Source organism: Artemia franciscana, chromosome 9 (assembly GCF_032884065.1).
Source record: "Artemia franciscana chromosome 9, ASM3288406v1, whole genome shotgun sequence".
Lineage (NCBI taxonomy): Eukaryota > Metazoa > Arthropoda > Branchiopoda > Anostraca > Artemiidae > Artemia > Artemia franciscana.
Window position 1 is genome coordinate 28136855 of NC_088871.1, and position 15474 is coordinate 28152328.

The window sequence follows — 15474 nt, forward strand, 5'->3', positions numbered from 1 at the left end:
TTAGTAGCGGGTGGCAAATTAAAATAAAAGAAGAGCAGGTGGAGAATCACCAATACATGAGATAAAACCACATGACATCAAATTGCGGAAGAAGCTGTAGCTTTTCTACGAAGATATAGTTGCTTGTGGGATTCAGCGGTTTTTTTAATTTTTGAATTTTATAGACAAATAGCGTTGTCAGATTTTACTAATTAATTTTGCTTTTTCGTTTTCTGGGTCCAGCGTGGCAACAAATACGAAAACGCGACAATGCTCTAAAGACTTTGTTGTAGTTATGTAACAACAAAAACAAAGCATTAGATAATCTCGGTTTTTATGTATGAATAGACCTAAAATGTGTCCTGAGGGGGGGGGGGGGTAAAGTATTTTTATTTTGATGCCTGTGTACTTCAAGTTATTCTAGGGGAATAATCTGTAAGTCCTAGTCCCAGGTAAAGGTAGCAATAAGGCCTCAGTTAATGATAGAGAGCGCTAAGGTGTTGCGTGTTAAGGTGATAGAGAGAACTATGAGCTGAACATCTTGAGAATAGGTTAAACAGTTTTAAAGTTTTAGGAAAGGATATAGAATACAGCTTTGATAATTTTTGGTAATTTAGGATTGAAGCAAGTCGTGTTTTTTTTCTTCTTCTTTCTTTCTTTCTTTCTTTCTTTGTTTCTTAGAACAGTGAAAAATAATAAGACGGCAGGTCCTTATCACATATAAGTTTTGAAATATAGTGGTTATGAATTTAGATACTGATATTGAATTATGAATATGATACTGAATTATGAATATGATTTTAGGCAAAGGGGAAATACCTACTTATAACAGGAACACTTTAATTAAACCATTTAAAAAAGCGATAAATAATTTTTTTTTTAATCATAGATTCAGTAGGTTGATTTCGAGGTGAGTCAAGTTGCTCAGTATGATGTTAAGCAGTTTGTGCATTGCTTAGACTAAAGAGACTGCTTGACTATGTGTAGAGATGTAAGACGAGGGAGTGTAGTTTTATGAAAGGGAGGGATTGTATTGGTCCAATTTTTATGGTGAAGTTAGTAACTGAGAGTTGTCTATGTTATCAGAAACCTTTAGGGCCAAGTTTATTGAGTATGATCGAGTGATTGATTGTGGCAATAAAAACGTTTCTGTGAAGGCCCTGCCATTATGTCGTATCTTAAAGAAGCACTTTAAAGCGCTAAATAAGTGCTTTCGATAAAATTAATGTTTCTGCAGTTGAGGTAGGTAAGGAAATCAGTGCTTTTGATAAAATTAATATTTTTGCGGTTAAGGGAGGCAACGACATTAGTAGTTGATTCGATCTCAGCTTCTAAGCAACACTGCTCTTTGTAATTGAATATGGACAATTGTTATGGATTTCATCCTACAAGTACAGCAAAGTACGTAACGATGTACGTAAAATAACCAACGGCAAAAATTTTGAAAGAAGCTATGCTGTTAGTTTTGGTTTTAATATGCGATTTATCTGTTGGGAAAATTGTACTAGATATTTTTGGCATTTCCTTAGATCTTTTAATAAACAGAATGTGTTAGTACATTATAGTACGGACTTGTCGCTGTTGACTTCTAAAGAACTACCGAATAATGGCCAAGATATTTCCTATGATCTTTTGTCATTGGTTTTTACTTCTAGCGCATATACTTTCGAAGAGGCAGCGTTCAAGAAAGTTAAGTGCGTTGATGCTAATTTGTGATCAGGTTTAAAAATTTGGCTTACGGCTTAAATAAAAAAAAATTCCAGCATAAAGATAGTAAAAAGAAATTACACATATTTGTTCTATATGTTGACTCTAAGTTCAAATACTCGCTTAGGTCCTGATTTTTTTTCTGGATTGGTTTAATATTTTTTGACATATTGACATATTCTTTTTTATGGCACTTGGATCAAGTGACATATAGCAATCGCAGTTTCTCTTGGTGTGTTGGTCTGTCTGTCCCGGTTTTGCTAGTTTGGGCACTTCCAGATAAGCTAGGACGATGAAATTTGGCAGGTGTATCAGGGACCAGACCAGATTAAATTCGAAATAGTCATTTCCCCGATTCGACCATCTGGGGGGGGGAGTGGGGGGACGGTTAATTCCAATGAAAAAATGAGATATTTTTAACTTACGAACAGGTGATCGGATCTTAATGAAATTCTATATTTAGGAGGATATTGTGTCTCAGAGCTCTTATTTTAAATCCCGACCGGATCCGGTGACATTGGGGAGAGTTGGAGGCGAAAACCTGAAATCTTGGAAAACGTTTAGACTGGAGAGATCGGGATGAAACTTGGTGGGAAAAATAAGCACAAGTCCTAGATACGTAATTGACATAACTGGAACGGATCCACTCTTTTTGGGGGGAGTTGGAGGGGGGCCTGATTCGGAAAGATTAGAAAAAGTAAGGTATTCTTAAGTTACGAACGAGTGATCGGATTTTAATAAAATTTGATATATAGAAGGACTTCATAACTCAGACCTCTTATTTTAAATCCCGACCGGAATCTGTGTCATTGGGGGGTGGGGGATTTGGAATATTGGAAAACGCTTATAGTGGAGAGATCGGGAGGAAACTTGGTGGGAAGATTAAGCACAAGTCCTAGATACGTGATTGACATAATTGGACCGGATCCGCTCTCTTTGAGGGAGTTGGTGGGGGGCGACCTAATTCGGTAGTTTGGAAAAACTAGAAAAAATGGGGTGTTTTTAACTTACGAACGGGTGATTGGATCTTACTGAAATTTGAAATTTAGAAGGACCTCGTGTCTTAGAGCTCTGATTTTAAATCCTGGCTGGATCCGGTGACATTTAGGGGACTTGGAGGAGGAAACCGGAAATCTTGGAAAACGCTTTGAGTGGAGAGATCGTGATGTGATACTTAGTGGGAAGGACAAGCACCAGTCCTAGGTACGTGATTGATATAATCAGGCCGGATTGGCTCTCTTGGGGGGGGGGGGGTAATTCGGGAAAATTAGAAAAAATGATGTATTTTTAACTTACAAACGGGTGATCAGATCTTAATGAAATTTGATATTTAGAAGGATCTTGTGTCTCAGAGCTCTTATTCTGAATCCCGACCGGATCCAGTGACATTTGGGGGAATTGGAGGAAAAAACCGGATATCTTGGTAAACGCTTAGAGTGTAGAGATCAGGATGAAACTTGGTCAGAAGAGTGAGCACATGTCCTAGATACGTTATTGACATAACCGGGCCGGATCAGCTCTGTTTTGAGGAGTTGGGGGAATTTGCTAGTTTGGGCACTTCCAGATAAGCTAGGACGGTGAAAGTTGGCAGGCGTATCAGGGACCAGACTAGATTAAATTAGAAATAGTGTCTCGGATGTGTTGTATATGCATCATGATAATCTCTCTCTCTCTCTCTCTCTCTCTCTCTCTCTCTCTCTCTCTCTCTCTCTCTCTCTGTCTCTCTTCTCTCTCTTCCCTCTCTCTCACTTCCCTCTCTTCTCTCTCTCTCTTCTCTCTCTCTCTCTTCTCTTCTCTCTCTATCTCTCTCTCTTCTCTCCCCTCTCTAAATAATTTAAAGCGATCGATAAGTGTTTACAGAAATGTTTTCTGATAGTGAAAAGCAATATAATAATTGGGGATTATAATTGGAGTCACTCAGAGTTAAAATCCTATGCTGAGGGACCCTTACAAATACTCACGAAAATGAAGAAATTCTACCCAACAAAGGTGTTACCAAAAGTTCAAAGGCAGTTTCTCGAAATAATGTCATTCAGACGTAACAAAACATAAAAGATGTGTAAGTCAACAAGGATCAACCGTGATAGGGTGACTAGATAAGCTCAGTGGGTAATTGATCTTACCCTAAAAATTAGCTATTAATCTTAGTTAGCAGGCCTAACTCGGGTTAAATCCAAAAATTCAGAAATTGTTATAATATATTGAAAATTATTGAATTCAGACTTATTTAGCTGGTCTGCAACAGTGTTGCCCAATTGCCAATGTTGAATTTTCGTTAGCTAAATCCGTTGTTTCATTTCAGGCACAAATTCAGCTATTAGGAAACGTGGCTATCTGGTACACTTCCACGGGTTTGCTGACATTGTATGCTGTATTGCTTGTCATTTATTTGCTCAGACAGCGAAGAGAGTGTTATGACCTATCCGAAAGTAAGATTTTATTCTTGCCCTTTTTTCTATACAGTAATAAAAACTTGATGATGGGAATATTTATGCATTTTATTCCATTTCGTCGTTCACTTTCACAATTTTTTCTTCACTTTCATAATTTTTTTTCACTTTTGTCACTTCACTTTCACAATGTTCTTCCATTTCGTCGTGTACTGCTGAAAAGTATCTTTCAATTTAGATTTTTTTTTTTCGTGGAAGATGCAATCTTTTCGTTCTTATGTGAAAATATGTACCTTTAAGGAATTATTTAAGCTATGTTATCAAACAGTTTGTGGTAAGAACTGTAGTAAGGAGCGAGTTGGCTCAATAGTAACTGAAACTCTAAAAAACCGAATTTTGATATCAATAGATATATCAAACGAATCGGTTTTTATGTTGATTCCAAATATATAAGATTCATTAAGTTCAGTGCTACCTATCAAGATACGAGCCTGAAAATATTGGTCTTATTTTTGAAAAAGGAGGGAAACATCCCCTCAAAGTCAAGGAATCTTAACCAAAACCATAAGATTCATCGTATCAGAGTGGATGAAAGCTTCTATGTATAAAAATGAGTAATTTTGTATTTTGTGGATCATGGATGCCCTTTTTTAGAGATGGTCGTATCGAAAACAGTCCTAGACGATAGGCAGAGGGGTGGCCTTGAGGGGTAGCTAGCCCCCTCCCTCACATTTTTCTGTGGGGGAGGGAATTGTCCATGAAAGGTGGTTTGATTTCTTGAAGTTATTTGAAAAACTATCAGAAATTTGGAAAAAACAGATTTTTCCAACTGAAGGTTAGGTGCAACATTAAAACTTAAAACCAACGGAATTGTTTTTGTGTATTAGGGAGGTTTCTCGCTCCTCAATACCTCGCTCTTTACGCTAAAATTTGACTTGGAACGACTCCTGAGACACAAGGGCCGTTCAATTAGAATAAGAATCTCTTTTAAAAGTGCCAAAGAACATCAGCATGAAGAGCGAGGTATTGAAGAGGGGGCGACCTCCCTAATATACGAAATGATAACTATTCATAGGTCAATCTACCAACAACAGTGATTAGGCCCATTCTGTTTGAAAAAAAAAAATGAGTTTGGAATCAAATTGTATATTTCTTTAATTTATATCTAATTTGTACCCTATAAGTAACAACGTTTAGACTGTTGTTTAAAGAGGCAGTTATACCTTAGGCAATATGGTGATCTTGAACCAAGATTCCAAATATGAAATAAGCAGTGTGGTAACAAGAGAGTAGCTTCATTTGATTCCTGATTCAGCATTGTTTCAAAATATTATTTCCGACTTCCCGTCGGAACGGGAATATATATATATATATATATATATATATATATATATATATATATATATATATATATATATATATATATATATATATATAATAATATTTCAACTCTTTTTTAAGGCGCTTCTATACCTTACCCCCCTCCTTTGCATGTTAATATATAGCCCAAACTATATATTTCTTGAGTGTTTTTATTTTTCTTGATTTTTTATCATTGATTCAATTTATGGGTACACAGTGAAAACAAGAGGTAACGTATAACAAAATGCGTCGGACATTAGGGGGCTGGGGGTAAAGTATAGTGGAAGTTCAAGCTTTTTCCCTAAAATTTATTTAGTTAACCTAGACTTGACCAATTTTCAACTATGTTATGATGCAAGCTTTAAAATTAACCAAGTCAGGTTTGAATATTTCGGAAGCAGTTTATGTAATCAAACAATCAGTATATAATGAGACATATATCACGTAATACAATATTATTGTCCTTGACTGTAAAAAAAAGGAGAAAAACCACCGAAGTTTGATAGGGAATTGTGAAATTCTGGAACAAAAAGATAATTTGCATTATCAATATATTGAAATATAATTTCCTTTATTACTTCTTCATAGATTAGTTTTGCCACATGGTCTTCAAAATCGTGTGCACCGTTCTGTGTCTCATGGATCTTCCAGCTTTATTTAAAAATGGTCAGAAATTAAATAAAAAAAACTATTTTTTTCAACTGAAAGTAAGGAGCGACATTAAAACTTCAAACGAACCGGAATTATTCCGTATATAAAAGGGCTACCCCCTCCTCAACACCTCGCTCTTCGCGCTAAAGTATTTTATTACTCAAAAAGTAGAGTTGGGACAAAGAGTGAAACTTTTGCGTAAAGAGTGAGGTATTGAGAAGGGGGTATCCCATTTCATACACGGAATAATTTCAGTTCGTCTTAAGATTCAATGTCACTTCTTACTTTGTGAAAAAACTTGTTTATCTTATTAAATTTATATGAACAGCCGTTGAAGGGAACAAAGAAACGTGTAAATTGACTGAACATGTACTTGCATAAGTAGACATCAAAGAAGACCAGTTATCGCCATGGAGGTATTATTATATAGTAGACTACAGATAGCACTTTTTTTGCGGTGAGCTCTTCTCGACCAACAGTAGAGGTGTCCCACACTTTTTTTTCTCTGTTTTAATAATTATTGTATTTTTAATCCAAACAAGTGCAATCCTTTGATATGTCCATTCAGATTTATCCTGCACATTTTTTTCTCTCTGTTTTTCATAAATATTTGTAGATATGTCTAAAAATCCTCACATTTCTCTGAGGTCTCTTGCTATTTCTTCCGCGGCCTTGTAAACTAGCCACATTTTTAGCCTCAATTAGTTTAATATCTGAGTAGTTTCATAGGCAGTTCAGAGTTTATACCATATAAGTCTATATAAATAACTGTTACGCACTTTGTCTAATATACTTGATTATTAAGGAATATTTTCTTCCTTTCTTTTGCAATAACAAGTGCCCATAGTGGCTGAACTGCTTTTAGTTGTTCTTTTGATTTGGTTTTTTTCGAAAAAAAAAAATATTGGAAAATATTGCAAGAGAGTAATGAAAACATTATCTTGAAACTAAAATATGCCTCTAGGCCCCTTCCGGAAAATTCGTTTTAATGTCTGTATACATTTACTAGTTTATGCACATTTTATTAGATATAACATACATAGCTAAACTAAATGGATAGAAAAGAAAGATCAAGAATATGGCGTGAGTTTGGCTATACCAATCGGTTCTTCATGAAAATCGGAGTAAAAGAAAATTATTAGCCTCTACGCTATCCTATATTTTTCTTGCTCCTGCCTTTTTAAGTTGTATTTTCTTCTTTTTTTTTATAGAGACATGGAATCAGTTTGTTACAATCGGAGAAGTTTTCCTTATTGGCTATGCAATACATTTTGCTCCATTTTTCTTTGTTGACCATACTTTGTTTTTACATCACTATCTTCCGGCTTACGCCTTCAAATTACTTTTAGCTGGAGCAATGGCGGAACATGTTCTTAATGCTATTAGGTAAGTATTCCGCAATTTTCTTAGCTTAAAAAATTGTGTCTTTTAAGATAAGGGCAACGTCATAATGAAAATATAAGTATCATTCATTTTACATTGCCCTCCTTTGTATTTATTTTAAAAAATAAAAAAAAAGAAAGGAAAGCGGGATGCTTCGCTCGTAATTAAAATATATCATTTTCTCAAGCACTATATTTACTATAATCCTGAACCTAGAAAGAGAATCCTTAATAGATAAAAATATGAAAGGATTAAGAATAATTAAAGCCATTTCTGGAATACTCTTTGAAAAAGACTTAGATGACGCTCATCTTCGGGCAAGTCCTCTATCCACTGGAAATGTTTTTTCACGAAATTTAGTTTGTGATTTTTATCTACGACTATGAAAGTTGTCTTTAAATAAATAACTTCTGATTTTGTAATCCCGCTAATTAAAAATCTTTAGAGGTTTAAAAGGTTAAAACTATACCTAAAAACTAGGCTAAAATGAAATAAATTAGGAATGTTTGTACAGTTAGATGTTTTTTATTATGGCGTTGAAGAAGAAGAGAACAATTTTACAATGTTTGAACCTTACCCACAGGGAGGGTGAGTTCGGCCAATAGGTGGCTTGAACCAAGCTAAATAGTACATTATCCATTTATTCCTTTAGAATCTGTCCTAACTAATTAATAAGTTCCAGAAGTAATAAAATATCAGTGCTGAAGAAAAAAAGAATAATAAAGTGTCAATTACTCGGGATTAAAATATAAGTAATATAATTTATTTATCCTTGAGCCTCATTTTAAATTCTTTCTTTTTGTTGTCTCTGAATCTAAGTCATATTTAAAATTCAGACGTCACTTCGTCCCTTTTCCTTTAATTTGATCAACCTAAAAAATATCTAGTGTCTTAGAGGTGCACAAAGTGACAATTGAGAGTATATGGCTCCCGTTTGAGTTTGATCAATATTATAGAATTGGGTGACACTTGTTATCGATCCATAAGTGAAATTTTAGTTTTTTTTGTGTTGAGGTGAGAAAATTTGGAAAACCCCAACTTCACTGAAATAAAATCCAGTTCTGCCACTTAACTGGTTTGAGCACAGTGGAGAGTTTATCCGTTTTCATGACAGAAACTATCTTTGGGAAAACGCAATTTTGCACTTTAAGCAAAAAAGTGAAAGAAATTTTATTGCTTTGCAAATTTTCTACAAATCTAAGAAAGGATTGAAGATAATAAATACAACTAATGTTTTCTTTCTTTCTTTCCAAACTATGTTTCAAACATCTTTAAAAAGAAAATTCGTCTTGAGCTTGAAAGTTGGTTGAAAATAGTTTCCGTGTTAAATTGTTATTTTTTTTCTTGGCGTGCGTGTTTTTTAATTTTAAAACAGTATTGTAAAAGTTTTACTTTTTCGAGGCGTCCAGTCGTGTTATTATTATGGGAAACGTGAAGAAAATAAAAGAAATGTGCTGCACGTCATAAAACTGCAACTGTTAAACTTCTGGTACGCTGCCTTAAACTGCAACAAAAAACTCGCCTGTCCAAAAACTATTTTCCAGTCTTTGTGCTATTTTCGAAAAAGATTTTTCAGTCAATGAAAAGAAATAAACTGGAAAGGGGGGGGGGGTATGTTTTTTAAGAAATAGATGTGCAATTTCGTCCTTTTTTCTATAAAAGTACCAAAAAAGCTTTTTTCAACGAAAAAAGGCGTGCATATTTTCATGTGAATATTTCCTTGATTCCGATCGGCATTTCTACCCTTCAACTAATGGTGGAAGAAGCGTGGTAGAGGCGTCACGGGTTACCTTTATGTCTCCCAGAATACAGATCAAGAATATTTGTGAGAATCTACAAGATGCAAATAAGTTCCACTAATAAGTGGTGGTAGGAGGTGGTTTTAGAGGCCGTAAGCAGGCTTTATGTGATTACTGTGTGTGATTCTGTTTAAATCAACGGGTAAAATATTCACCTTTTTGTTGCGAAGCTTTAGAAGAGTTGCTGGGGGAGCCACAGGCCCATTTTGCTCTTCCCACTGTGCATATTGAAAATTATTGGATGTTTCCAATGTAAAAGCTGCCTCTTTACCTTTCTAATAAAAGTTTGGAAAGGTGTTAGGGGGGGGGGGGCTGAATGAGGCATGGATTAAGCCGATTTACGATTGTTTTTCATCGCTTTACTTTCTTATTCTTTTTTCTCTTTTACTGCAGCAATGAAGCTGTCGACCCCTCAAGATTTTTAAATGACGTACTTCACTGCGCGTATTTTTGTGTGAAAAAACTAATGTCACAAACTTTGCTTGGTTCATAAAGCATTGACAAAGGGATGGTCAATAATTATTGATCAGCTGAAAGTATATATTATATATATATATATATATATATATATATATATATATATATATATATATATATATATATATATATATATATATATATATATATATATATATATATATATATATATATATATATATATATAATATATATGTATTATATGGTACTTGTTTGATATAACCACTACCGCTCAAGTTGTTAATGCATTGAAGACAAAAAGAAATTACAGAATAGATGGGAAATATAAAGTTTGAGTATATATCTGCACATTGTGGGGGGTGGGGGTAAAGTATTTGGACAGTGTGACATATATTATCACTTAATGTAGTGTTAGATAATTTAAAAACTGTTATCAAGAAATCTTTCCTCTTATCTGGTAAAAGGTTCTTAAAAATAGACACTTAAAATAAAAAAGCTACATGGACTAATTGCTTTGATACTACAGTTAACTTGAGATGTTACAGCTTGGATATGATTTTCGAGTTATTAGAATTTGTTTTATACAATATTTATATAAGATTTGGTGGTGATTTGTACAAGCAAATCGTGGGAATTCCCATGGGGGGGAATGCCAGCCCATTTATAGCTGACTTGTTTTTAAGTCAACTATAATATAAATATATGATGGATAAGAATAATCCAAATAATTTAAAACATGTTTTGTCAAATAATAAAAGATATTTAGATGATATTTTGGTCTTAAATTGTAAGGATTTCATTGATATTTCTCAAAATATATATCCATCAGAGCTTACTCTTGAACCTAGTCCTGGCGCTGGTCATGAAGATCATTTCTTAGATTTAAATATTAATATTTGTGATAATAATAAATTAAGTTTTAAAATGTATAATAAAACGGATGATTTTGATTTTGAAGTGATTAGTTTCCCATTCCCTGAAAGTAATATACACTCAAATATCACATATTCAGCGTTTTTCTCACAGTTGCTTCGTTATGCAAGGATTTGTAGTAATTATATTGATTTTAAAAATAGATGTAAAATCTTAAACCAAAAATTGATATCAAGAGGTTTTTCTGCAAATAAATTAACTTGGCAATTTAAAAAATTTAGTTTTCATTATAACGAACTTTTAAATAAATATCAGAAGAATTATCTGGAAATACTTAAAGAAATTTTCAACTAATTTCGGAGGTTCGAGAAATGATGTTGCAGCGCCATTTATTTTGAATTGTGTTTCTAATAGAGCGGATTTTTTAAAAAAAATAGCCACATGGTAAAGATGAATTCTATAATTGTTTAGTTCATTCAGGTTTTTTGTAATGTGTTAATTTTTGTGATTTGGTAAAATTTATCATATTTAGTTTACCTATTGTTGCTAAAAAGAGGGATATATTAACAGGATAAGCTTGTTTTGGTGTTACTTGGTTGTTTTACATTTGCTGTTTTATTTTCTCTCATAGGCATGTATTTGGGGGGTGATACCTGACACGGGGATGCCATGGATATTCTATGGTAGCCACAACACTTGGCTGGGTAGAGAATTTAATGTGGCGAAATCCTATAGACAAGTGTATTCTCCTGATGAGCCCTTGTGTTGGGTTGTTGCCTCTGAATTATTTGTCTTTATTGTTTCAATTGTTTGGTAAATGACGACTTATAGTTATTGACGACGTGACTGCCTGTCCATGGATTATTCTTTATGGTTGATTGTGTATGGCTATGCTGTTTGACCTGTGTGATTGTATGGATGAGTAGGGTTAAGGCCTCATTCAAGTGCTGGTCTATATTAGTCACTAATTTAGGAAAACAGTCTTCCTTTTCTCCTTCTGTCTCCTTTTTTTTTTTTTTATGTGTTTGTGCTGTTGCATTGGTGATTTCTCTTTTCATGATATATATATATATATATATATATATATATATATATATATATATATATATATATATATATATATATTCATATATATTCCAGAAAAAAACTGGACGATATCGAAGTGCTGCTCTCACAAGACAATAACTTAATAAGTAATAACTAATAATAATTAAAGTTAATATTCATTAACAACTTTAGAAATTTTTTTTTTTTTTTTTGTTAACTCTTAATATAATCACTGATCTGGAATCTGCACCTTTGGTTTTGGATCGCGCGACGAAGCCAGAGTGATATCTGACAGTAGTCCTCTGAATATGTAGTCTGACCTGTTGACCAGTAGTTAACAAGCAAAACCCCTTACGATCTAAAAACACCGTAGCCCTAACTTTTCTTGTGCTCCAAGTTTGTTGGATTTTTTTTTGTTTTGGGCTAGAATTTAAATTGTGTCATTCCGCTGATTGATTCCTTTGTTTCAAAAGATATATGCGAAATTCCAGTCTCTTTATCAGTAATAATATAATTCAAAAGCTTATCGCCATTCTTATAATAGTGGCTGAGAAAACTCAATGTAGCTCCCACTCGCTTGTTTTTGTGTTCTGACGACATTTGAGGAGCCCACCTTGCGGGGTTGTTGTTTCGTAAACAATAGTACCACTAACAATTTTGTATAACACGAGTCTTCAAATTTCAGGAAAGAGTGAATACAGCCCGTTAATTGGGAATGTCACCTATCCTTTTAATCCTTTTTTAATTCTTCCTTTGAGCTCACCAGTCATAATAGAAGTCTGGTCCTAGCACTTTCTCATCGTACACATCCGCCCGTCGGCCATCCAACATGACATACCACTTGTGAACGGATGTTTCGTTCGTTACATTTCCGTGAGCCTCAGTGATGTGTCTTTAATTTTCTATTGGTCTCAGTTTTCTTTTATTCAGAAATTTTATAATGCTACGATTCTCATACGTGGTGGGATCATAAATTGTGGCATTTAGCTGAGTAATAACCAACCGTAATCAACCGCGGTTAGTGTAAGGCTGAAGCTAAACAACGCCACCGTCAATAACCAGATGATAGCAGGGAACGCGTTTACTCGGTAGCTCAAAATGTTTTTATTTTCTGAATCATGCTTGTGCCTTTGTTTGTAGCTGAAAGGGGACATAATTCCTGGATATTTCTAGGTCACTGTGGTCTTAGTTTCTGAAATGCTAACCTTAGCAACACAAATTACCAGGTTTGTACTACAACTTTCGTTAATGTAGCTGAAATATAGCCCTTGAGGGGCTCGGGCCAGCTCAGTTTGACTAATCATAGTGGTTAGTTGCTGGGACCCAAGGATGAAGAGATGCATGGAAGCGAATAGCTCCTTGACCGAGGTTTTCTCGCTTGTGCTTGACAATTTTGACCTAAATGAGTCGAAACCAAATTTTTCAGAAAACTTAGTGATTGCTAATGTTTACAATAAGTCTTAGGTTCTTCGTTGCCATTGAAAATTTGTTGTTACTCCTTCTATATGTGATGGTGATAAAAAAAATATGTCTCAAAGGTTGTCTACCTAATGAAATGATGACTTATAGTTTGTTCAGCTTCCCACCCCCTCCTTTTCTATCCCTGTATGCTTTGTTATTTATTCAGATAATAGATGGAAGGAGCAGTTAAACTTTCCTATTAAAATTCTACTTTTCTGCTTCTCGTGTTCTGATTTTTCCTATAAGCAGCCTCATAGGAAAATGTCGTAGATTTGCCCTTCCTTTTTTGAAGAAAATTTGATACCATTCCCTTTACTCAATTTGTAACTCGCATTTTCTCTTTCCCTTTCTTTTCTACAATTCTGTTCCATAGTTATGGTCGTATTTAATATTTAATCTCTTGTTCTTTTTTTTTCAGGGATGTTTATAATCGAAAATGGTTGCGGCAGCTTGTTGTTGGCCTTATAATTGGTTGGATTGTGTCTTCAGTATATATATTTAACAAGTTCAAGATTTTAACTTATGGAATTGGTAGTGGTACTGCAACCGAAATTTTGGACTTGAAATGGAAGGATTCTTGGGATTTTATCATTCATAAAAGCTAGATTCACGGATCAGCATTGGCAGTGAACATTCCAGCATTATTAAAATATTTTAAATACCTTTAATTGTTAATTTTGAGCCGTTTTTGGTGATTGGTTATTAATTTGTTTTTTTCTTAGCTTTCAATTTGTTTTAGGTATTACCGTACATAAATGAGCATAAAGATTGAATTCGTATAATTTGACAGAATCTTGTAATAGATGCATAGTTTGCTAGTTGAAGAGGACTATGTACCGCTTTGCCGGTTCTAGGACATCAAGTAGTCAATTCTGAATGCAATTCAAGCAAAATATATGTTCTTAATCCATCATTACCACATCTGCGTTCGTTAATCAGAGATGGCTGAATTAGGTATTGTTTGTACGTTTTTTTTGCATTGTCAATACAAATTGTTTATTACCATTCGAATTGTTTGAAGTTGCAATGCTATTAATGTCTTTTTAATTATTATTTTTCTTGTTTTAGGAAATATTGCTTTGGCGTATTGCCAGTAGACGTTAGTTATTACCCGTTCTTTAAATATTTTACTGAAAGAACAGTATTTTTTATGGTTTTTATCTCCTGTTGGGTGACAATCTGATACCAATTTAACATGCCCTCGGTTTTTACGAACAAATTTGATTGAGAAAGTATTAGGTTTAGGATGAAATCATAAAAGATAGAGAATATTCGGTTTCAAATTGGTCAGAAGAAAAGCTTTTTTTTTTTCTAGCTATGAATCTTTTACGAATTCTTTGGTACGATTGAAAAATCATCTTTTTTTCGTGTAATTCTTTGAATCTCACTTGGAAAAATCTACTGTCTTGTGATAATATTGAAATTTTAAAATCTCTAAGCTTCTTTTTTATTATTTCTTTTTCGTAAATACAGTAGTGAATTAGTTTTTTAGTCTACTTGTTTTCTAATCATGATGCTTAATATTGTTATTTCTTGTTGAATTATGTGAAAATATTGATATTCTGTTGAAGTGCCATTAATGAACCAATCAAACTAAAATGAAATGTTTTATTTTAAGTAGCTTTTACTACTTTTAATTCAGGCAGCCTAAGTATATATATATGTATATATATATATATATATATATATATATATATATATATATATATATATATATATATATATATATATATATATATATATATATATATACTATAATTTTCTCTTGTTTTAGTGACTATCTGTGTACTGTTCTTGTATTTGGAACGGTTGGTTATATGCTATTTTGACGTCTTGGCAATAATTATCTTAGAATAAAAATTTTCTACTGGTTGAATTTAGTTTTATCAAGCCATTTAAGCCATTATAGGGGTGAAATAAGAGGGGCCGATAAGCCTGCAGTTAAATAAGTTGAACTGCATGTATGTCTTGGTATTAATTGTAGTGATCGTGAGGACAAATAGTCTCTATCTCAAGTCAAGCTTGTTTCCAACTGTCATTTTTCGTTTATGAGCCAAGTTATAATTTTGTTTATCATGACGAAATTAGCCAGAAGGACAAAGCCCGGCTCCAAGGCTTCAGAGCTCGCACGCTTCTCGAATTGATGTATGAATGAGGCCAACGGGGGGTAACGACAAAAAATACGCATAAAAATTTGTTTATATGCATTTTTGTTACGTTTTTATTAATAAGAAAAATTGGGGTGGGGGTCAAACCTAGTCCCCCCCCCCTTTGGGTAGATCGTTTCGCTTTGGGTTCCGTGGACTAGATCGGATATAGGGAATTCCTCTTACTTTTTGCACAAGCAAGAGGTATTAATATGAAAAGTTTGTAATTCATCAGAT

General features: G+C 33.8%; 1 protein-coding gene across 1 annotated transcript in view; it reads left to right on the forward strand.

Annotated features, from left to right (window-relative positions):
- LOC136031226 (protein O-mannosyltransferase 1-like) overlaps window positions 1-14966 on the forward strand; it is a 50357-nt gene extending 35391 nt beyond the window's left edge. Inside the window, exons 14-16 of the mRNA XM_065710624.1 lie at window positions 3989-4115; window positions 7301-7475; window positions 13509-14966. Coding sequence (XP_065566696.1) covers window positions 3989-4115; window positions 7301-7475; window positions 13509-13695 — 489 coding nt within the window. The 3' untranslated portion in view covers window positions 13696-14966. The remainder of the gene's footprint in view (window positions 1-3988; window positions 4116-7300; window positions 7476-13508) is intronic.
- Window positions 14967-15474: the final 508 nt, after the last annotated feature.